The sequence below is a fragment of the Molossus molossus genome, unplaced genomic scaffold (assembly GCF_014108415.1).
Source record: "Molossus molossus isolate mMolMol1 unplaced genomic scaffold, mMolMol1.p scaffold_m16_p_19, whole genome shotgun sequence".
Taxonomy (NCBI): Eukaryota; Metazoa; Chordata; class Mammalia; order Chiroptera; family Molossidae; genus Molossus; species Molossus molossus.
This window is the reverse complement of record NW_023425354.1, coordinates 44,576,575-44,599,582: the sequence shown is the minus strand read 5'-3', so window position 1 is coordinate 44,599,582 and position 23,008 is coordinate 44,576,575. Positions and strand designations below refer to the sequence as shown.

The following is a 23,008-nucleotide window of genomic DNA, read 5'->3' as shown; positions in this document are numbered from 1 at the left end:
AACTGCAACCGAGGTATGTGCCCTTGACACATACCAGAATTGAACCCACGACTCTTTGGTCTGAGTGCCCATGCTCCAAACGCTGAGCCAAACCGGCCAGGGCATCTGTAATTTTTTATTGTCACAGCAAGGTTGGGGGTGCTACTAACATCTAGTGGGCAGAAGCCAGGGATACTGCTAAATATTGTGCTGTGTAGGACAGACGCCTCACAACAAAGAATGATTTGGCCCAAAATGTCAGTGGCACTGCTGTTGAGAAACAGTTCTAATCCAGCCCCGGCAAGGAGACCTAACTTACTTTCCGTTCTGGGTGGTGGCTAGTGCAAACCCAAAGAAGAATGACTGTCTCCTGATTCCAGACCAAGCCTTTGCTCCACCTAGGCTCATCCTAATCTTCGTGGCCACACGCTGAGAGTGCCTGTGTGGACTTAAACGGGGCCCTCCGCAGGTGTGGGCTTGTCAGTTGTGAAAGGCCAGGGTGTGGTGCAGTGTGGAACTGGACCTCATTTTAATGCAAATGGAAGAGTGAATATGCCCATTTTATCCTAGGAAATTGCTTACTGCAACGGGCAGCTGAAGCAGGAAATGAGGCAGCAGCTCTTTTCCTGGCAACCAGTGGTGCCTATGTCAACCACAGAAATAAGTGGGTAAGTGTGACAGGGCAGCCAGAGCAAGCGGTTTTGGTCTATGGAAGAAATGACAGTGGCAGATGTGTAGGGGAAAATGGAATGGATTCTTTTTTTTTTCCAATTTTTCTCAGAGTAATACATACATGTGGTTAAAAAGAAACCAGAGTGAAACAGTTGTTTTTATCCTCAAATATGGGTTGATTGATTTATTCAGCAACCATTTCCTAAGCATTTGTGGTATATCAAGTCTTAAACTACACATGCATATGTGTGTATATCTTTCTGTGAATATTCTGTCACTGAGGGAAACATGAAACTGGTACCAGTGGTTCCTTTAGGGGAGGATCATTGGGTGGTGGGGGCAAGTAGTAAGAGAAAGCTTCTTTTCACTGAATATTCTGGTAGCTTTTTTTTTTTTTTTGGTACGTGCCCCTAGCGGGAACTGAACCCAGGACTCTGGTCCGCAGGCCGATGCTCCAACCGCTGAGCCAAACTGGCCAGAGCTCTGGTAGCTTTTGATATTAAAGTAAGTACCTATAGTAACAACTTAAAATTTTTTTAATTTTAAAAAGTAGGGGTGATGTGTTAATCAGTTCAAAGTGAGGTTGATGGAGCAGGTCAGAGAAATGGTGAGGGTGTGGCGGTGGGTGGAAGAGAGTGATGGTCACATTAAAGGAACTGCGTGTCTCGAGCTGTGATGGTGAGGCCCTTCCATTCTCTACAGTGTTCATCTTAGCGACACTTGGAAGTCTTCATTGTTTAATAATAGTCATATTATTTTTATAACTATAAATAATTATACAAACAAAGGGAAGGGTGGTTAAGAAGGTCATTAGAAATGCAGAAGATGAGGAGCCAAGACGTTTGGAGGGTGCTTGGAAGACCTTGAAGAAACTAGGATAATGGCACAGGGGACAGGGAAGAGAGGAGACCAGGAGGAGTGGGACAAAAGTCGTGGAGGTCAGCTGGTGACAGGACAAGCCAAGAGCTGTGACTGGCACTGGAGACCTGGGTTTCAGCACTTAGACTGTGTAGGGAACTCCCAGCCTGAAAGTGCTCTGATTTGGGTCATTTGTTTCTGTTCAGGGAGAAACCCCATTGCACACAGCCTGTCGACATGGCCTGGCCAACCTCACTGCAGAGCTCCTGCAGCAAGGTGCCAACCCGAACCTGCAGACTGAGGACGCTCTGCCTTTGCCGAAGGAGGCTGCATCCCTGCCCAGCTCCATGGGCAGTGTGTATCTGCAGACACCGCTGCACATGGCCATTGCCTATAATCATCCAGACGTGGTGTCTGTCATCCTGGAGCAGAAAGGTAGGTGGTGGAGACTTAACTGCCTGTCACTGACCTTCGAACAGTGGCTCTGAGTAGTTACTTACAGAGTTGATGTTTCTTTCATTGGTGAGTTTTTCAGGTCAAGCTAGATAAGCCTATAGTCCGGCCCCTGACCACAGTGTACATTTGCAGGATGGGTCCTGCCCATTTCACCCACTGGGTTAAGGTGTTAGGACCTTCGACTATGTCTTTTCTATTTGGGGGTGTTTTCGCAGGCATTTCAGGGTAGGTGAAGCAGAGCTTTGCTTTGGTGTGAGCTCTGTCTTTGAGAACTCAGCTGTGGCAGGTCCTCCATCAGCCATCATTTCTCATCTGTCTCTGGGCCACCCTGGCAGGTGAACACATGAGGTGGGAGTCAAGAAGAAGGGCCAGGGAAGCCCTTGCGGCGGGGGAGGCCCGATTCCCTCAGAAAGTCAGCCTCGGTGGTTCTGGCGTGTCCTGAAATTCACTTTACTCTCGACTGCATCCTGGTAAAGGCCAGCACTTTCTAGCACTGCTATGGAAGGAAGTGGGGTTTTAGGTGGAATGTGCCTTTTTCTTGGTCCTTGAAGGAATTGTAAAATGGTAGGAATTGTGCATTAGGAAAACATCGTCAGGGTGTTAGTTTTGATCCTGTTTTCCACAATCAGGTAATTAACACTTGTTTCCATAGTGGAGTCTAATTTCCTTTTATGAAGAAATTTTAAGTTTAAAATTTTTTCATTTTCTCCATAAGCTTTGCTCTAAAATATTAGATTCCTGGGCTTCCACTCTCCACAAGATTTATCAGTTTGTATTTTAGCCAGTTTGAAACTGAGCTCTTATTCTCTTGGATACTTTAAATGCGGCCCATGGGATAGTGAAATCAAGTGTTCTTTTCCTTTAAAAAAATTTAGCCAATGCTCTTCATGCCACCAACAACTTGCAAATCATTCCGGACTTCAGCCTCAAGGATTCTCGAGACCAGACTGTGCTGGGCCTGGCATTATGGACAGGTGAGGTGGTGCCAGAGGCTGTTGGTAGACAGACATATGTCAGATAGACATATGTCAGGAGTGGGTGAGCGAGAGAGGGAGGGAGGAGGGAAATGTGGAGGCTTGGAGCTAATCATTTGGTTGTAAAATAACCTTCCTGTTTGGGATAAGCCTGATGTGCAGTGGAAAGCTGCCAGCTTTGGGAAGTGGAGAGGGTGTGTTTGTTGTAATAAGATGTAGAAGTGGGGAAAGCTGCATGCATTAACCAGGGCTTATTTCCAGGCATGCACACGATTGCAGCCCAGTTGCTGGGCTCCGGGGCGTGCATTAACGACACCATGTCCGACGGGCAGACGTTGCTGCACATGGCCATGCAGCGGCAGGATAGCAAGAGTGCACTCTTTCTCCTGGAGCACCAGGCGGATATAAATGTCAGGTGAGCCGGAGCAGCCGCAACACCAGGTCACACTTAAGATGGTTGTTGAGCATATTATTGTCCTTGTTAAATAAAGGAAGGGGAACAGCAATGGAAGTGCAGATGCTATGCTGTAACTGCATGTGATCACACAAGCTCTCATGTGAGCCTTTCGAAACCAAGGCCCAGTATTGCACAAGCTCATTAAACAGGACAATCTAAAATCAGTGTTTGAGGAAGGATTTGTTATAGTGAAGAACATTCCAACAAACGAGCTATCAGAAAGGCTTGTGGAGGAAAATACACATGGTCTTGTATCTTCAAAGGAATGTATCTTTATCTCCAACATTAAGTGATCCTGAATGATGGTGAAGCATTTTGTCAAGTAGATGGTTGGGGTAGCATTTTATTAAAATGCTGTTAAAAGCAGCTCTGTGCTCTTAAGATTTCAACACCCTGGGATGTTGGTCCCTTGCCTTTTCTGTGACATAGGATGGCATGGCTATATTTTTTTTAAAGGTCTGGGACAGATGCTATTGACGGGTTATATTTCTCTGAAAGAATATTAATGAATGTGAGTGAATTATTTAAGGGATACTGTGGATTTGGGCTTCTGGAATGCCCAGAAGGGCACCCTGTGTCATTTGGCTTTAGCTACAAATGTTGGTTTTGGTGTGTGTGTCCTATCAGGACTCAGGATGGGGAGACAGCCCTTCAGCTTGCCATCAAAAATCAGCTTCCGCTTGTAGTGGATGCCATATGCACTCGAGGAGCGGACATGTCTGTGCCAGATGAGAAGGGGAGCCCTCCACTCTGGCTCGCTTTGGCAAATAGTCTGGAGGACATCGCGTCGACTCTGGTGAGGCAGACTTGACTGCAGCCGCTGTTTACACCTGGGGATGTTTTGTGTCAGATGGATTTGATATCTACATAGCAGTCACAAGGAGCAGGAGATCTGCCAAGTAACACACTGAGTCAAAGACGAGCAGTAGGAAGCTACACTAAAGAGACCTGCAGTTCAGCATAATCTAGGCCAACTCTTTTCTTCGGCTGTCTTTATCAAGAAAACTGCCAGGAAGCAAGGGAACTGAGGCATTTCCTCAGGAATCTGCTCCTGAGGTGGGTTAATTGACGTGGGCTACCCTGGCTGTCAGCAGAGCGGTCCATGCCCATATCCTTATTTTGTCTCCCTTATTCAGAAGATGGCCTCAAAAGCAGAGGTAACCCTGGGAGTTACTTAGCTTTTTGAAGGGCCTGAAATGTGACAATATGGCATGTTGCACCTGGGGGGTTTACCCAGTTGTTACTGATTTTACGTGTCAATTACAGGTATGTGTTACTGGGGGCTTGTGTGCATGTGTGTGTACGCGCGCACTTAGGTATGTTTTCTATTCTTTCTAGAACACAACTTTAGAGGGCACTAATAAAACATCTCTCGCTTATATTTCCTAAACATGTCACTTCAAGGATTAGTGCACACTTGCACAGATTTCAATCAGTGTTTGTAAAATGAATCACAGATTAAAATAATTATCAGTTAATTATCCGCTGTATCTTGTCTGTAAAACGAATTTAATGATGTGCATGGAGCTTAGAGATGATAATAAGAGTGTTTGTCTTTGCTAGGCAGTGTTTGTGAGTAATGTGTTTTTCTGCAGGTCAGACATGGTTGTGATGCCACATGCTGGGGTCCAGGACCTAGCGGGTGTCTTCAGACCCTCCTGCACAGAGCCATTGATGAAAACAATGAGTCCATCGCCTGCTTTCTTATTCGCAGGTCCGAGAAGCCTAAGTATCTCTTTAAATTTTTTTTATTCCCTTATTGTAGACTGTAACGCTGTAGTTTGTGACAGTCTTGTTGGCTTGGCTTCCTAATTAAGGCTGTCAGAGGGTCACTGTCTGTCAAGTCAGCCAAGAGACCTGACTCACTTGTGAGGAGAGGAGCTGGAGTGCCTAGATTAAAGACTAAAAGCTGTTAGCTTCCTGCAGGCTGCCCATAGCCAAATCAGACCAGTTTACACAGGGAAGTCAGGAGGCTGGCGGTGGGGTGGCAAATGGCCTCTGCAGAATCCCACCAAAATACATGAGCCATAACAGGCTCCATGGCCTCTCAGTACAGGCTGTGTGGGAGGCAAGGTTACACAAGAAACCTTTAGAGCGGTGGTTCTCAAATTGTAAGTGCATATAGATCTCCTGGGGAGATTTAAAGAGTTCTGATACCCAGGCTGTCCCCAGTACCAACTGCAGAAGAATCTGTGGGAGTGGGACCCAGACACTGACTCAAGGACAGCAATCCCTGATGGGGCAGTTTTTTGTTGGATTGGACAAGGCTGCTGCTGTATATTTATCTGCAGGCCTTTAGGCTGGTGGAAGCTTGGCACTTGAAGCTCTCCTGTCATTTCTCCTTCTTTCAGTGGCTGCGATGTGAATAGTCCCAGACAGCCTGGTGCTAATGGAGAAGGAGAAGAAGAGGCCAGAGATGGGCAGACCCCCTTGCACTTGGCAGCCTCCTGGGGCCTGGAAGAGACGGTGCAGTGTCTTCTGGAGTTTGGTGCCAATGTAAATGCACAGGTGTGGAGAGTTTCTCTTTTCTAGGGAGAGGGATGGTAACCCCAGAATTAGGGAAAATCTCCTCATGGCAAAGGGACCTTGCAGATTCTCCAGTCCTGGGCCTCTGCTTTACTATGAGTGAGGCTCAGCTACAGACAGATGAAGTGACTTTCTCTGTGTCATACAGCCTGCCTAGTCATTGTCATGACTTTGTGTTAAGACTTGTCTTCTTTGTGCCTTGGTCCTTCAGCTTCTCCATGCCTCCTATCCCCGTTAATTGTAGATTCCCATTGAGAGTTTGTTCTGGTCCCAAGCTGCATACAGACAGTCCCCAACTTACAGTGGTTTGACATAATGATTTTTTCAACTGTATGATGGTATGAAAGTGATATACACAATACAATAAATTACATGAGATAGTGTTAGGTTATTTTGCCCATCTGTAAGCTAATGTAAGTGTTCTGAGCACATTTAAGGCAGGCTAGGCTAAGCTTTGGTGTTCTGTAGGTTGGGTGTGTTAAATGCATTTTCAACTTAGAAGATTTTTCACTTATGATAGGTTGTTGGAATGGAGCTCCATCGTACGTTGAGAAACTTCTGTACATTGTTTAGGAAAATGTTCCAGTAGCTCAACTGAGCATCCCTGAGTTATGTTCCTTGATGCTTTTCAACGATCTACTATGAAGATTTATGTACTCTGCCCTGTAGCCAGTCTGATAAGGAGTGGTATAAATTAGCGGTGAGGTCAACTGCAGATCTTCTAAACAGATGTGTTTGTGCCCCTAGGTCACTGGAGCATGGGCTGATGGGGTGTGGCTTTTGTAATCTGTGCTTGGCCTAAGCTGATTTCAAACACCGGGTGGCAGTATTGATTCTCAGAACCACATTTGATTTCAAAGTTATCTCCCTTTATATTTTTCCTGAGTTTTATTGTTTGTTTGGACATTGAGATCTGTGCCTTGTCCCTGTAGGATGCAGAAGGAAGAACGCCTGTCCACGTGGCCATCAGCAACCAACACAGTGTCATCATTCAGTTGTTGATTTCTCACCCTGATATCCACTTGAATGTACGAGACAGACAAGGGCTGACCCCTTTTGCCTGTGCAATGACCTACAAGAACAACAAGGCAGCCGAGGCCATCCTGAAACGAGAGTCTGGGGCTGCAGAGCAAGTAAGTGGCCAATACCCAACATCCTCCAAGGCATCATGAACACAGCAGAACCTGTTAGGTGAAGACCAAATGTATGCTTCCAGTTATACAAGTCTCCTCTATATAAAGACATTATTTTGAAATTACACTCCCCTGTCTTCAAACCTGACCTTGTAGATGTCCTTTCAGTGCTGGAGGACATTAGACTGTTCTGCCCTGTGCATCAGCCACCTTACGGTGTCACATAAAGAAGGAAGCTGGGGTGGCTGGACCCAGTTATAGGAATTCTGTCATATGTGCAACTTGAGGTCATTCTTTGCATTTTGCTTGGTTGTTTAATTGCCCTAGTAACGAATCTCTTTAAAAGATTGAAATTGGCCCTGGCCAATTGAAGTTTGGCCCAGTGGTTAGAGTGTCAGCCTGCGGACCAAAGAGTCGTGGGTTTGATTCCTGTCAAGGGCATGTACCTTGGTTGTGGTTCTGTCCCCGGCCCTGGTTGAGGTCGTGCAGGAGGCAGCCAGTCAGTGTGTGTCTCTCACATCAATGGTTCTCTTTCTCCCTTTCTCTCCCTCTCCTTCCCCCTCTTTCTCTCTGTCTCCCCTCTACTCTATATGAAGATAAATGGGGGGGGGGAGAGTATCCTCTGGTGAGGATTACAAAAAAAAAAGATTGAATGAGCTTTTGGTGTGATATTGGGGCAACTTTCTGAGTGTTTTAGAGGAGTTATCATTCAGCTTAGCAGGCTTAATTGTCCTTTTGTTTCTGGCTGGTGAACTGTTGACCTGAAATAGCAGATTGGATGGGAAATGACAGCAGCAACTGATCTGAGGTGGGAGCTGGGATGGGTTTGTGAAGTGAATCCTACAGACCCTGAGTCTCCACTTAGCTCTTAGAATATCACCAAGATTTTGAATAGCCGTGTATGAAGATAAATGGAAACTTGGGACCTGAACAAAATGCAGTCTGACATAGTTGAAGACTATTGCTTGATATTTCAGACTTGTGTACATCGTATTTTTCCGCATTTGCCCGAATTGTGTAGGTGTTAACCTCATCGTTGCTCAGACATGTAAAATGTTCATGAATGGACAGTCTTCTCATGTTTTCTCTCAGGCTAGTATGAAGCTGGTACTGTCAATCAAAGTCCTTTACAGATCTGTTGCTGTGACACCAGCATATGCCGTGGGAGTGTATGTGTTAGGGAATGTGGTGTGTGTGTAGTATGTTGGTGTCTTCCTCACTTCTCACTGAGCACTCATACTGATAGGACAGCTCTTGCAACGGCAGTAGTTCCTGCAGCTTGAACTGAGTGAGTTTTGTCTGTTGTACATCAGTGAGGCAGTCGGCAATATACTGTTGGCTGCCTCCCCAGTATGTACTAGTATCCTGTAAAAGAGGCAACTTTCTTTTTTCTGTTTTGTTTGATTTTGTTAATCCTCACCCGAGGATATTTTTCCATTTATTTTTTTAAGATAGAGTGGACAGGACAGAGGGATAGAGAAAGAGAGAGAGAGAAAAAAAAATATTGATGTAAGAGAGACACATTGATTGGCTGCCTCCCACATGACCCTGACTGGGACCAGGGATCAAACCTACAACCCAGGTACGTGCCCTTGACCTAGAATCAAACGCAAGACCCTTTGGTCCGTGGGCTGGTGCTCTAACTGCTGAGCCAGCCAGCCAGGGCAAAAGAGGAAACTTTCTGATGATTTGTTTGACTGCTCAGGGTCAGGCTGGCATTGTAGCCATGGTGTTAGGATGCTGAGTGCTTGTTCTAGCCAAAGCAAGGGACTCTCAAGGCTAGTCTCCACCTTTGCCAAGTATCCCAATATTTTGGTGCCTTCCTTTCCCTCTCCTTTGGGTTGTCACTTTCTTGGCTTTCCAATTGTAGCTTCTGCTACAGGAGGCTGTCGGCACAGCATGGGTCAGTGCCGTGACTCCCTTTCCCGGCCCGTGAAGATGTGACCCTGCATACATGGTCATGTGCACAGATGCATCAAGTGGTCTGTTTGGGGATCAGGGCTTCCTGGCACTGAGGGAAGATTACACCATGACTTCGCCAGTGGTCAATGCAGCCTGCAGGTGCTCAAGGTACTCTTGTACAGGGAGCCCGCTCATGTTGTGGTTCCTTCTTGCCTCAGGTGGATAACAAGGGCCGGAATTTTCTTCACGTGGCAGTTCAGAACTCTGATATTGAAAGTGTCCTGTTCCTGATCAGCGTCCAGGCTAATGTGAATTCCAGAGTCCAGGATGCTTCCAAGTTGACCCCTTTGCACCTTGCCGTCCAAGCAGGCTCAGAGATTATTGTCCGCAATTTGGTAAGTGTTCCTGAAACATTATTGCATATAACGTAGACAAAGTATATCTCTCGTCATGGGTGTTCTCCAGTTACTGGGAAAGGCCAGTGTGAATTTGGAGAGTGAGCCACTACACTCAGAAGAGCAGATGTGTCAATGGGCAGCAGCAGGTCAAGTGCCCAGTGGGCTGTTGGGGCAGGCAGGTGCTGGAGTGAGGCCTTGAGAGGAAGCAGGGTTTGGGTGGTAGAGGCAGGGGGGAGCAGCTAGGAAAAGGAGATCCACTAATTTTGTTTGTCTGCTCTTTGGCACTCAACTGGCTCTTTCTCTCACACCTTTGTTTTTTTAATTGAGGTATAATTAGCATAAAACATTAGCTTCAGGTGTACAGCATAATCTATTATTACTTTTTTGTTAATTCTTACCAAGAATATTTTTTCTGTTGATTTTTTTTTTTTTTAAGAGGGAGAGAGAAACATCAATGGGAGAGAGACACATCAGTTGGTTCCCGCACATGCCCTGACCGCGGCCCGGGATGAGAATCGAACCTGTAACCCAGGCATGTGCCCTTGACCAAGAATGGGAATCTGAGCCTCAACCCTTCAATGTGCAGGCCGATGCTCTAACCATTGATCACACCAGCCAGTCATATTTTTCTGAATTAGTGTTTTATTTTCTTTGGATACATACCCAGAAGTGGAATTACTGTCATACGGTAGTTCTATTTTTAACTTTTTGAGGACCTTCCATACTGTTTCTTGCAGTGGCTGAACCAATTTTTACTTTCCCACCAACAGTGCATAAGGGTTCCCTTTCCTCTTCACACCCTCGCCAGTGCTATTATTTCTTGTCTTTTTGATAACTGTAATCCTAATAGGTGTAAGATGATATTTTATTGTGGTTTTGATTTGAATTTCTCAGATGATTAGTGATGTTGAGCTCCTTTCATGTACCCGATGAGCATCTGTATGTCTTTGGAAAAATGTCTGTTCAGTTTCTCTGCCCATTTTAATCCAATTGGGGTTTTTTGCTACTCTGTTATATGAGTTCTTTACATATTTTGGATAATAACCCGTATCAGATATGGGATTTGCATGTTTTCTTCCATTTAGTAGGTTGCCTTTTAATTTTGTTGATTTTCTTTGCTGTGCAGAAGCTGTTTTGTAGCCCTACTTGTTTATTTTTGCGCTTGTTGCCTTTGCTTTTGGAGTCAGATAAAAAAAATCATTGCCCAGACTGATGTCAAAGAGTTTACTGCATCTTAATTCGCAAAACCACCCAGAGGGGTGTAGGAATTCTGCCCCCTCCCAAGATTAATAGCTAGTTAGTAGTGTGGCTGGGATTTTAGCCAATTCTACTTGACTCCATAGCTTGCCCTTTCCAGTACGATATAATGCTCCCCAGGCAGGAGACAGGTCTAAGCAAAGATACAGAGACTGGAAAGTACGGTGCTATGTTTTAAGTAGAAAAGTTTCATCGGAATTTGAGTAGAGAGTAGGAGGTGTGGTTGGAGAAGCAGATAAAGACCAGGCTGTGGAGGGTCATATTTCAGATCAAGAACTGTAAGCAATCGATGTGTCTTTCTCACACTCATGTTTTCTCCCTCTCTCTTTCCCCCCGTTCACTCTCCTTTCCACTCTCCCTAAAAATAAATGGAAAAAATATCCTCAGATGAGGATTAATGAAATAAAACAAAAGAACCATGAGCATCCTCTATCCTTTCGGCAGTGGAGAAATCATTATAAGTATCTGAGCTGAGAGCATGGTTCAGAGCTGGGAGCTGGCAGTTGCTGGTGATTCCCCATGAACCAAGTCACTTGACTGGCATTTGGTGCCCTGCTTTTTTTTTTTTTTTAAATATGTTTTTATTGATTTTTTAAAGAGAGAGGATGGGAGATAGATAGAAACATCAATGTGAGAGAGAAACCGATCAGCTTCTTCCCACACGTCCCTCACTGGAGATCAAGCCTGAAACCCAGGCACGTGCTGAGCAGGAATTGAACTGGGACCTCCTAGTCTATGGGACAATGCTCAATCCACCAAGCCACGCTGGCCAGGTGCCTTGCCATTTTTGTTTTTGAAAAATACTTTCTAGAAAACCTTAATGACTTGCAATGTGTTAGAGCTGAGAGAGCATTTATCTTGGGGGTGAGATGCAAGGGTGTGGGGGCAGGGTCACCAGTGAAGAGCCTAGGGGAGGCAGTGGCTGTTAGAGACAGGCTGGAGAATGATTGAGGAGGTGGATTGGATGGATGCCAGGATAGACTGGATGAGGGGGTAACAGCTTAGGAGGCAGAAGCTGGTCTCACACTGGAATCCAGGCACATGTTCATCAGTCTGCCTACTACACTGAGAGCTTGGGAAGGTTTGAGGATTATCCTCATCAAGGTCACGTCTCTGCCTTGCTACGTCCAGAGCTCGCAGTGATAGGAGTAGAAATAGCTAATCTTCCAAACAAGGACCATCCAGTCCTCCCTCTGTGAATTGGTACAGCTTAATGTTAAAACCTGTTTGCACTGAAGAATGCCTTACCCAAACCTCTTCCCCTCCCCCAGTTAACCAGCCTTGGGGTTAGCTATGATTCCTGACACTTGTGACCATGAATACCCCTCTGTGCTGTGTCCAGTCTGGACCTATGAGTGACTCGGCTGGGCGCCCAGAGGTCTGGGGAGGCTGAGACTTGGAAGTCAGGGTCAGAAGCAGACAGCTAACCAGTGCCTAGCATTTCCCAGAGGCAGAGTGCCTGCACGCAGACAGAAACCAGGTGGCCCCAGCTGCAGGGGAGGCAAGTTGGGCTCTGACTGCAAACTACAGATTATTGTCTGTGAACGGCAGCTGTCTGTGAAACTTGGTCAGAAAGGGGATGATGAATGAATTTCAAATACTGAATGAATAGCTATTATTTAAAGTTCCTTCCTGCCTTTGATTCTATATTTTTTTGTTATTTTCTTTCTTTTATAAAATAATATAAAAATAGTACATGCTTATCCTGGCCAGTGTGGCTCAGTTGGTTGGAGTGTCATCCTGTGCACCAAAAGGGTTGCAAGTGTGATTTCCATTCAGGGCACATACCCAGGTTGCGGGTTTGATCCCCTGTTGGGGTGCATACAGGAGGCAACCAATTGATGTTTCTCTCCCTCCCTCTCTAAAAAATCCCCCCAAAATCTAGTACATGCTTATTATAAAAAATGTAAATCACATTAAGGATATAAAGCAGAAAGTATCTCTTTCATCCTCAATTCTCCTCTGAGTTTGGTACATATGCTTTTTAAACACCTTCAAAGTTTGTGTGTTTGTGTGTGAATGTGTCTACATTTCTCTGTCTTCAAGTGATTCACACTATTACACTGTCTCCTAATTTGCCTTTTTTTAAAAAATTCTCACCCGAAGATATTTTTCTATTTAACTTCAGATAGAAAGTAGGAGGGAGGGAGAAAGAGGAAGATGGAAGGAGAGAGAGAAACATTTATGTGAGAGGACACATCAACTGGTTGCCTCCCACACGACCCCAACCAGGGTCAGGGACAATCTGCACCTGAGGTACATGCCCTTGACCAGGAATCGAACCCATGACAGTTTGGTCCACGGGCCAATGCTCTAACCTCTGAGCCAAAGCGGCCAAGGCAGGAATGGTTTTTTAATGTTTTGATAATCATTGGTTTGCTCCTGGGACAAGTTTTGCTGACGTATGCCAGGAGTGTGTCCCCTTATGCTCCCACCTTTGCTAGCAGGGCAGAGTCTGTGGATGTTAGAGACAGGAAGGCTTGGCCCCCTTAAGTGAGACCTTGGTTGTTTACGGCAAAGAGGTTGCTCATGTAATCAACTTCAACAGCTTCTTGCAGGAGCCAAGGTGAATGAATTAACCAAGCATCGCCAGACCGCCCTCCATCTTGCTGCCCAGCAGGACCTGCCCACCATCTGCTCGGTCCTCTTGGAGAATGGAGTGGACTTTGCTGCTGTGGATGAGAATGGAAATAATGGTAACGCCCAACCCCACCCTTTGTCCAGTGCTGAGTGCCTTAAGCAGTCGCTCCACTCCAGGGGTGAAGGTACATTGCATCCTTGGGTTGCTCCTGCTCAGGGCAACTGGCTTTCATAGAGCAGAGCGGTGACAGGGAAGGCTCTGACCCAGGTGTCCCACATGCTGCTAACCAGGCCTGGGACAGCCCCAATCTGAATGGTAACCCTAGACGCCAAAAGTGGCTTCTTGTGAAACCATTAAATCTCATCTTTGGATAACTGGAAGCAGAAAGCAAAGTCTCATCAAGTTGCATTTATGACTCATTCTTGGGTGTGATGAAGACTGGAAGGGATGGCTCAGAGCAGATGGGGGCTGCTCTGACTGAGTCCCTTTTAGAGCAAAGCTTGTGAGGATGAGGAGCAGTCAAGATTCCCTCGTGTGCTTCTGGGCCTGCACAGTAAGAGCCTTTATTCTCTAGCTCTTCATCTTGCTGTCATGCACGGTCGGCTCAACAACATCCGGGTCCTCCTGACAGAGTGCAACGTGGACGCCGAAGCCTTTAACCTAAGGTGAGTGTGTATGGTCCAGTGCTCCATGAGCTTGGCCTGCCCCTCAGAGTTGGTGGTCACTGGCACCTCTCATTAGCCCCAGGTACACGTGCCAGAACTGGCCACTAGGGCACTTGACCAGCCTTCAGGACCCTGGAATTTTTCTTTTTGAAAATACTTTTTAGAAAAACTTTAATGACCTATTATGTGTTTTTTGATTTGTTCAGCATCACAGAATTCAGAAAATTCCATTTCTTTTGTGGATGATGGCTGTGGCAGATATTACCTAACTTTTCAACTTGTTTTATCAGAGGCCAGTCGCCACTGCACATTTTGGGACAATATGGCAAAGAGAATGCAGCAGCCATCTTTGATCTCTTCTTAGAGTGCATGCCTGAGTATCCTCTAGATAAACCAGATGCAGAAGGAAACACAGGTAGGTAATATGCTGTTTTCGTGTCCTGTCTTGCTTGTATTCCTTGCTTCCTGGAAAAACAAGAGCTCAGCACAGGTATCATTATTGAAGAGCTTTCAGCCAGGCTCTGGGCACCTGTCATGGTGTCTGCCATGGAATTTGGCAGTGTCTGACTTCAGGCACAGCACATACGATGTGTATCTAGCTCCAAAGCCATACTCCTGTCCAGACAGGCCTGCCCACCTGTTTTTGTTGCCCTCATCTACCTCTTATCCAAGCAACAAGGCTCCTCCTGAAGTTTCCAAATCCTAGGAGAGAAATAAAATATAACCACCTCACAGATGCTTCAGAAGGAGGAAGTGGACTATAGCATGTGTTGACATGCTTAGAACAGTGGCAAGTTATATACAAAGAAGGGCTGACATCTTACTGAGCAGGGTTGAAAAATAGGCTTCTCATGGTGTTGCTTTAGCTAGCCACAGTCACTATGTTAATTTGTGTAGCTTTCACAATTTTATATATATATATATATAATACACATATATATAAAATATATATATATATATATATATATATACATATATATACACTTTTACACTTATTTTCTTGTTGAAGATTACAACAACCCAGTAAGGTAAGCAGTACATAGAGTGTGTCCCCATTTTTCAAGTAAGGAAACAAAAATGAAACCCAAATCTCTTCTTCCCAGTGCGGGGCTCCCTGAGCACTCGGCTGCTGCATCCCAGCCATTTGCCCTCCTGCCAGACAGCCTCCACGGCCTCTGGCACAGAGCAGTCTTGAACCCTAGCACGGGACCAAATATTTGTCGTCAGTTCTTGGCCTTGGGAATAGTTCTTGGTCTTGATGCACAATGTGTTTTTTAAGCTGCGGTGATGAGCCTGAGCTTCAGAGGAGTCAGCCCTGGGAGTGAGCTGCTGGACCCAGCACATACTCCAGTGAGCACCATTTTCCAGGAGCAGGTAAACAGGCAGGCAGGCAGGCAGGCGCCGAGTTATGTACCAGACCTGGTTATGATACCTCGCTCTGCCATATTCTAGTGGGTGATTTCTGGAACATGTTCCCCACACAGACTTAGGTGTCTGATTCCTCCTCAGTTCTCTCGCAGCCAAAGCTCTGAATGGGCAGAAGTGTGTCTCTGGGGCTGGAGCTGCTCCGCGTCCCCTGGCTTACGGCTGGGTCCTTGATGGGAAGATGCTGCAGGTCCCCTGTGAAGTCTCACTAGAGCCACAGCACTCCTATGTATCAATGGGGACTGTCCTAACAGATGTCCTCCTAGGAGTCTGTCCTACCCTCAGCTGTCCTCTGCCAGCCCTTTGGCAGTGCCAGGCTGGGCTCGAGTGGGAAGTAGTTCTGCCTGTGGTTTTGTTTTCCAGTGCTGCTCTTAGCATACATGAAGGGGAATGCCAACTTGTGTCGTGCCATTGTCCGATCTGGGGCTCGCCTCGGGGTGAATAATAACCAAGGAGTCAACATCTTCAACTACCAGGTTGCCACCAAGCAGCTTCTCTTTAGACTGTTAGGTGAGTGGCCTACTTTCTGTTCTTTCACTGTAAGCAGCTACAGTGTAGATTATCTAGCTATATCGGTAAATTTAGATCTCGTACTGACTTGCTCCAAGTTCTGAACCAGTAGTTTTCCAGACAGCACACGGGACTTTTCCTATGAATGCCATAAAGGGCCTTGGAGCAATGGTGGGAGGGTCACTATCAGTGCCTGTGTTCAGAGTGCTCGTTGGGGGGGGGCCCTGTTGGTTTCCCACTTTCCCTGATGCTACCAGAACTCCATAAGCTTCAGGCAGGTCACCCTTCCCTTGGGTCCTGGCTACTCATCTGCACCTTCATCCTTCAGAGTAGCCTTCTGCTTTAGCCCCCTCACTGTTCTTTCTCTGTTTCCTTTTGTGAAGAGGAGCGCCACACTCTTGATTTCATATTCGCAAGTCTTTGCTCATCCGTCTGGGCTGCAGAGAATCAGAATGCCTCAAGTGCCTGCGTGTCACTGCACTGTCATCCCCCACCATGGACACAGAACAGGGATTGAGCCCCGTGGGTTAGCAGAGAAATGAGTTCAGAAATACTTAGTTGCTATGTGAATTTGATGTAGGTAACTTGCCCAGGTCACAAAGCTGATTGTAGCAGAGTGAGTGCTACATTGTTTCTGTGATATCTGGTCTGTTTGCATGCACTTGGTTGGCCTTTTGTGGCTCAGTAGTTGAGCGTCAACCCATGCACCAGTTTGATTCCTGGTCAGGACACATGCCCAGTATGGGTGTCTGATCCCCAGTGAGGGGCATGCAGGAGGGGGCCAGTTGATGTTCTCTCTCATCAATGTTTCTATCTCTCTCTTCCTCTTTCTCTCTCTCTCTCTCTGGAACCAATAAAGGAAAAAAAAATTTTTTTAAAAAAGACGTCAGAATAGCCCTGGCTGCTGTTGCTTAGCGGGTTGAGCATCGTCCCATGTACCAAAAGGTCACCAGTTCAGTTCCCAGTCAGGGCACATGTCTGGGTTGCTGGCTCGATTCCCAGTGGGGGATATGTGCACGAAGCAGCAGATTGATGTTTCTCTCTCATCACGGTTTCTCTTGCTCTTTCTCCCTCTTCCTCTCTAAAATCAATAAAAATGTATTTTTAAAAAAGAAATCAGAATTTGAGCCCACTGCAATGCCGGTGTGTAGAAGATGCTTGGTAATGACGGATATGTGCTATGTCCTCTGCTGTGTACAAAGCACTCAGAACAGTACCTGGCACACAGCCAGCATTCTACAAATAAATACTCATGATTGTTGCTATTATCTACACCGATAACTCTCAGTCAAAATGCCCCATAGCTTCCACAAACCAAAAACTGAATTCATCTGCTCTGGTTCTTTTTTTTTTAATCCTAACCCGAGGACATTTTTCCATTTTTTTTGTTCAGATAGAGTGGGAGGGAGAAAGAGGAGGACAGAGAGAGAGAGAGAGAAACATCAACGTGAAAGGGACACATTGAGTGGCTGCCACCGCACGACCAACCAGGGCCGGGGACAAACTGCAACCAAGGTACACACCCTTAGCGGGAACCGAACCCGGGTCTCCCTGGACCGCAGGCCGATGCTCTAACCGCTGAGCCAAAGTGGCCAGGGCTCTGGTTCTTTTTTTTAATTGATTTTTGGAGAGAGAGAACATCGACTGGCTACTTCCTGAATGCCTCCCACTGGGGATTGGACCCACAACCTGGGTATGTGCCCTGACCGGGAATTGAACCAGCGACCTCTTGGTGCATGGGTCAATGCTCGACCACTGAGCCACACCGGCCGGGCTGCTGTGGTTCTTTTATGTCTCATCTCTGTTGGTCATCCTACCACAGACTCAGTCACTCCATCTAGAAACCTAATCACCTTTATCTCCTTCCTACTCCCTGCTTCCTTCTCACTCCTCCTAATTCTTTTCACTCACCAAATCTTACAGATTCTGTGTCCTCAGTTTCTCTGGTCTTGGTTCCCTCCTCCCTGTTCCCCTTACCATGTGGTCTGTTTTTAGCTGGTGGTCTCTGCTTTCTCCTCACTGTGTCTTACACCCAGCCACGTATTTCCCCACAGACACTGCGGTTTCACCACCTCGATACTGTCTCCTTCTCCGCTAGTCTGTCTGGCAGATGCTGCTTCTCCATATTCTCTATGAAGCTTTCCCTGACCCAATTAGAGTGTACTGCTCCCTCCTGTCACTCTTCAGTGTGTTGCTTATATATATATATTTTAATTATGTTTTTATTGATCTTTTAGAGAGGAAGGGGGAGAGAGATAGAAACATCGATGTGAGAGGGAAACATGGATCGGCTGCCTCCTGCACGCCCCCACTGTAACCTGTGCATGTGCCCTGACCGGGAATCGAACCAGGACCTCTCAGTCCATGGGACGACACTCAGTCGACTGAGCCACACTGGCTGGGCAGTGTGTTGCTTATTTACTGTCTTGTTGCCTGCTCCTCCGTGAGCTCCGAGTGTTACCTGGCATAGCTGCTGTCTGATGGAGCTCATCTCCTGCCTGTGTTGCAGATATGCTGTCCAAGGAGCCTCCGTGGTGTGACGGCTCCAACTGCTACGAGTGCATGGCCAAGTTTGGAGTCACAACTCGCAAGCATCACTGGTGAGACCCCCCAGCACCACTGGCCAGAGGAGCAAGGGGACTTCTGCTATTGCCACTGCTTCTGCCTTTTTCCATAAGCCATGACCTTGCCAGGGCCCTGCACTCTCCTGGGCAATACGTAACCAAATGGAGTGATGAAATGGCAGGACTGTGTACCCCTGTGATGATGGGGGGAGGGAAGGGGGTGCTCAGACTGGTGGCTTTCCTGCTGCATGCTGGGGTTCACAGGTCCCAGGTAGGCGTCTTTCCCAGGCTCTCTGCTCGCAGCAAGGCTGAGCTGAGTTACTGCCCTCCTACAAGTGTGCTTCCCAGCAGGAGCACCCGCTGCTCTACCAAGAGTGGGGCTGGTCCCATGAAAACGAGACGGTTCTTTGGCTGTTGCTGAGTCTCTCTTGATCTTTAAAGAAAGAGTCTTCTCCAGAATCACTCTAACTTAACTATTGGCTAGAATTTGTTTTCATGGACGAAAAGTTATACGGGCATTGGTGGAATTTGGCTGGCAGTGTCGCTGCCCTGTGCTGGGAAGCAGGCAGCCTGCCCTTCAGTACCCCTCTCACACTTCCTTTCTTTGCTTCCACAGTCGTCACTGCGGACGTCTTCTTTGCCATAAATGTTCGACCAAGGAGATTCCCATTATAAAGTTTGATCTGAACAAGCCTGTGCGAGTCTGCAACATTTGCTTTGATGTGCTGACTTTGGGCGGGGTCTCTTAGTGAGCCCCTAGGAGGGTCCAGGCCACCTCCCCAGTCGGCTCCCCTGCAGCTGCTCTGCTCACCAGCCTGACCCCACCCAGAGCAGGAGCTGGCAATCGTCTTCCTGCGGCAATAGACTGGAACAGACAATTAAGGACCATGGTGTGATAGATCCCGTTTCAGGTGACTCTGTGATTGTCATGTGTCAGACTGTGACTGAATTCACTAGGTGTCTCACTCATTGGACCAGACCATTAGCCTAAGTGGTACATGTGATAGGAATTAGACCCCATTCTGCTACAACATATAAGAACACTTCTAAAGCCATTTTCCCTCCCAGTAGCCTAGTGTCCATCTCAGAGCGTTCGTGAAGCCTCCCTGCCTGGGCAGACTTACTGAAGTAGGGAGCTGGTGTCTAGCTGCTCTGAGGGCTGGCTTTGCTCCAGGGGAAGTGGCTTTGGACTTTACTGCAGTTTTTTCATAAAGATCATAGGATCCTCTTACCTTGAAGAATTTTTTTTTTTAAGCTAAGCTGTATTTATATTGAGCTACCCCTTTAAAAAAGGTGAAATCTTTCTAAACAGGGTTCAAAGATGAGAGCTGAAAAATTGTGGCCTTAACAACTGAAAGCTTTACCAGTATTCATGCTACTTGGGTGTCAGCAGTGCAGTTTGGCAGCTGGACACCTCCTGGCAGCCGTCTCCTCTCACCTTGCTGTGACCTGTCTTTGGAGTCCTCAGTCACTCTGCCACCAGGGAGTGGTGGAGGAAATGCACTTTTATTGTGCTGCACTTTTTATATAGCTGCATTATTGGTGATTGCAATGTAAAAACCCATATTCAAAAATACGTCCATGCATCAGTGATTCTAATGATCAGCTCTGACTGGACCTCAGTTCACACTAAGTCTTAAAGGAGAAACTTTTGCAGAGAATCATTTGGAGCAAGAGTCATATGGGCCAAGGGATGAGAAGTGGGGTCTCCAGCTTCAGGTGGGAGGTCCCATCTCCTTGACACGAGTGCTTCTTGCTGAAACCTTCCCTAGTTATGCTGTGAATGCTGTTGGTCCCAGCTCCCAGTTCTGTGTAGCTTGCTCTGCCCCAGAAGAGCCAACAGCTGAAGGCCCTGGCCAAACATGTGTGACCTGGTTTTGGAAGGCTCTGGCTTGGATGCTGAATGAGGCCCCAGACCTTATTGAGCCTTTGTCGCTGCTAGTACACATGTTAACCCTGAGGTGTTACACTTCTTTTTAAGGTTTGGCCAGTTTTTTTAACAGTGCACATTTAAAGAGAAACTTACCACTGCTTTAAAAAACAAAAAAACTCTGAGATGAACGATATATGTTGTACAGTGATACTCAGAGATTAACAATCTCAAATCATACATACTGATTTTTTTCATTTAATAGCCACTACATGTTTTCTGCATTAATGAAGTATGGATATATGTTTAAAAGGGACTAAATATTTTTTGCAACAGCCTGCTTTTTTATTTGTTTGTGTTTGGATAGTGGTTATGTCCTCGATGTTGCTGTAGATTTTTTCATTCTGTTGCCTAAATATGTGTGTAAAATGAGCTGATAAACCGGAGTGCTACTTTTTTTTACTATTTCTGTGATTTATACAATATATATGCTTTCTATGTTAATATGAGCTTGTGCACAATGTTTAAAAGAAAAATTAGAAGAGTTGGGGAACTAAAAGTCTGTGACATATTTCATATAGAATTTTTATAGAAAAACTAGTCTTGTCAAACATTGACCATGTGAGGCATGTGGTCAGTTTCCATTTTCTGTGGCCCGAAAGGCCCTCAAGGAAAGTAGGGCCTGGTTGATTGATTTTTTTTTTTTTTTAATTATAAAGTAAGATAGCTATGATTCAGATATGGATTGAGGTGGTTGGTACTTTTATACTTGTTCTTTTAACATTCGTGGTGGAGAGAGGAGGATGGGAATTCAATCAGGGATGAGGCTGCCCTACCATACCAATTTCAATAACAATCTTGCCTCTAATTGCACTTAAAATCATGTTTAAAATACGTTGAGTCTAGTAATAGCGATGGTACTGGGCAGCTGTGGATTAGGGGAACATTGGTGAGTTTCGCACTAGTGGTCTTGTAGACCTAGGAAAAACACCTTTCCACAGTCTTAGGAAATCTCCCTGACCATGCTGATGCTCACTGGGCTTCACTCTACAGGTCCCTTGAGTGGTGGCTGCCCTGGTGGGCTCGTCCCATACACTGCCCGGCTGGGACTTGACACCTCTTAGTCCCCTTTGTGCTCTCCAAGATGACAAGACTTGACTACAGAACTCTCTAGCTGTTCCTGTTAAGTTTTAATTTATAACTTAAATACTTGGAGCAAAAACTCAATTTTATTCATTCAGAAAGTTGCCCATTGTGAATGAGTAGAACAGGAAGAATAAACTTCATTGAAATATAATTTGCTGCATCAATCAACATTGTTTTGCGGAATTAGCTTTTTAGCTGCCTCTTGCTCATCACCGGATTTATTATACAGTGTATTTTTAACAGTTTTTTTTTTAAGATGAAGGTACAAACCATGTGCTGTATATAAATCCAATGCCTAAACTAACTTGCTCTGATCCTATAACACAGAAATTTCCCACAAACTTAAGTGCCTACACGTAGGACATTTTTCCAGTTATGTTTTTAGTGGTGTCTCACCAAATGATGTATTAGAACATGTGTTCAATTTGGAGTTTGTTGCCTGTGCACTGTCAACCCCAATGACCAGTTTAGTGGAGGCTGGATTAGATTGCCCAGTTCACCTGCCACTCTCTCTCCACGAGTGGGGTTCCTGTGACTGTTAGTCCTCTACCTCAGAGCCCTGAGTCATTTCTGACCACCCTGTTCAGCGTCCTCACTCTTCTCCCTGAGTGGGGTCCCTGCATGGAGCTCAGCGTGCGGTGGGATCACCACCACTCCCAGTTCATGTTCCCCACCTGTTGTATTGAACGGTGTTGTGCAAATCTTGTCTATAGGCATATAGTGGAGGGAAAGTCTTAGGAGGGGAGAGCCTTGATCTCCATCTAGGTTTCTTTAATCTGGAGAAAAAGAACACTGTTGAACTTCAGAATGTTTAGCTATGAAAGGCAAAATAACTCCCCAGGGACCACCTGAGCAAGTGAATATAACTTCCACGAATAGACCCACTTGGAGTTTCCAGGTTGAGGCTGTGAAGGAGCTCCTGCAACAAGCTTTGTTCTAGGCCCTGGGACTGCTTCCCTCAGGACAAGCCCCAGAAGCACTGGGCATTGCAAGCCCAGCCCCTCCTAATCCAAAGAAGCAAAGCTCCCCACTCCCAGCGGGGAGAGGAGGAAGCAGAGGGGACCCAACTTTCAAAAGAGGGTTGGAAGCCACATTTCCATTTTGTGGAAGTAATTTAGTGAAGAGCTAATTATTTGACAAGATATTAGCTTAACACTTATTCAATTCCCAGAAGTTGTCATAGATGCCTTAAAGACTTTTTTTTTTTTTTTGGAAGATCATTGCCTGTGTTTCTTTTTTGTATGGCATAAATAATATATTAACCTGTTAAAATTGACAACATTGGTTTTCTGTAGCTAGGAAGTCTCAGGTTGGCAGACTGCTTGACTATGGCTGTCCTTTTTTGGCAGATGTGTGGAGTTGGCTGTTACCAAGGGAGAGGGCAGTAACTGGGCAGAAACTGCAGGATCATGTTTGGGTTGATCACCTTGGCTTTCGAGCCGTTTGGGGTGGGACAATGGCATCATGTAGGACCATGGCACTTATCAGCATTGTTTCTTTGGAGTTCGTGTAATGGAATGTATTTTTCAAATATTGATATTTGCATTTTCTGTAACAATTCCTTATAATAAAATGAGGTAAAATTGTGCATTTAAAGTGGAAACTTTAATAAGACATTTGTAGTTACTTTTAATG

General features: G+C 45.9%; 1 protein-coding gene across 3 annotated transcripts in view; it reads left to right on the top strand.

Moving 5' to 3' along the window:
* The window catches only part of ANKFY1 (ankyrin repeat and FYVE domain containing 1), an 80,925-nt gene extending 57,917 nt beyond the window's left edge, over positions 1 to 23,008 (top strand). For 2 of the 3 annotated variants that reach the window (XM_036267801.1, XM_036267800.1), the window contains exons 11-25: positions 550 to 647; positions 1,716 to 1,944; positions 2,841 to 2,939; positions 3,201 to 3,354; positions 4,024 to 4,192; positions 4,992 to 5,110; positions 5,748 to 5,904; positions 6,855 to 7,055; positions 9,176 to 9,352; positions 13,161 to 13,308; positions 13,768 to 13,858; positions 14,149 to 14,273; positions 15,647 to 15,793; positions 18,303 to 18,393; positions 18,974 to 23,005. In XM_036267801.1, coding sequence (XP_036123694.1) covers positions 550 to 647; positions 1,716 to 1,944; positions 2,841 to 2,939; positions 3,201 to 3,354; positions 4,024 to 4,192; positions 4,992 to 5,110; positions 5,748 to 5,904; positions 6,855 to 7,055; positions 9,176 to 9,352; positions 13,161 to 13,308; positions 13,768 to 13,858; positions 14,149 to 14,273; positions 15,647 to 15,793; positions 18,303 to 18,393; positions 18,974 to 19,106 — 2,138 coding nt within the window. In that variant the 3' untranslated portion in view covers positions 19,107 to 23,005. Of the gene's footprint in view, positions 1 to 549; positions 648 to 1,715; positions 1,945 to 2,840; positions 2,940 to 3,200; positions 3,355 to 4,023; positions 4,193 to 4,991; positions 5,111 to 5,747; positions 5,905 to 6,854; positions 7,056 to 9,175; positions 9,353 to 13,160; positions 13,309 to 13,767; positions 13,859 to 14,148; positions 14,274 to 15,646; positions 15,794 to 18,302; positions 18,394 to 18,973 lie in introns of all 3 variants that reach the window. The other variant, XM_036267802.1, reaches the window with a different exon arrangement.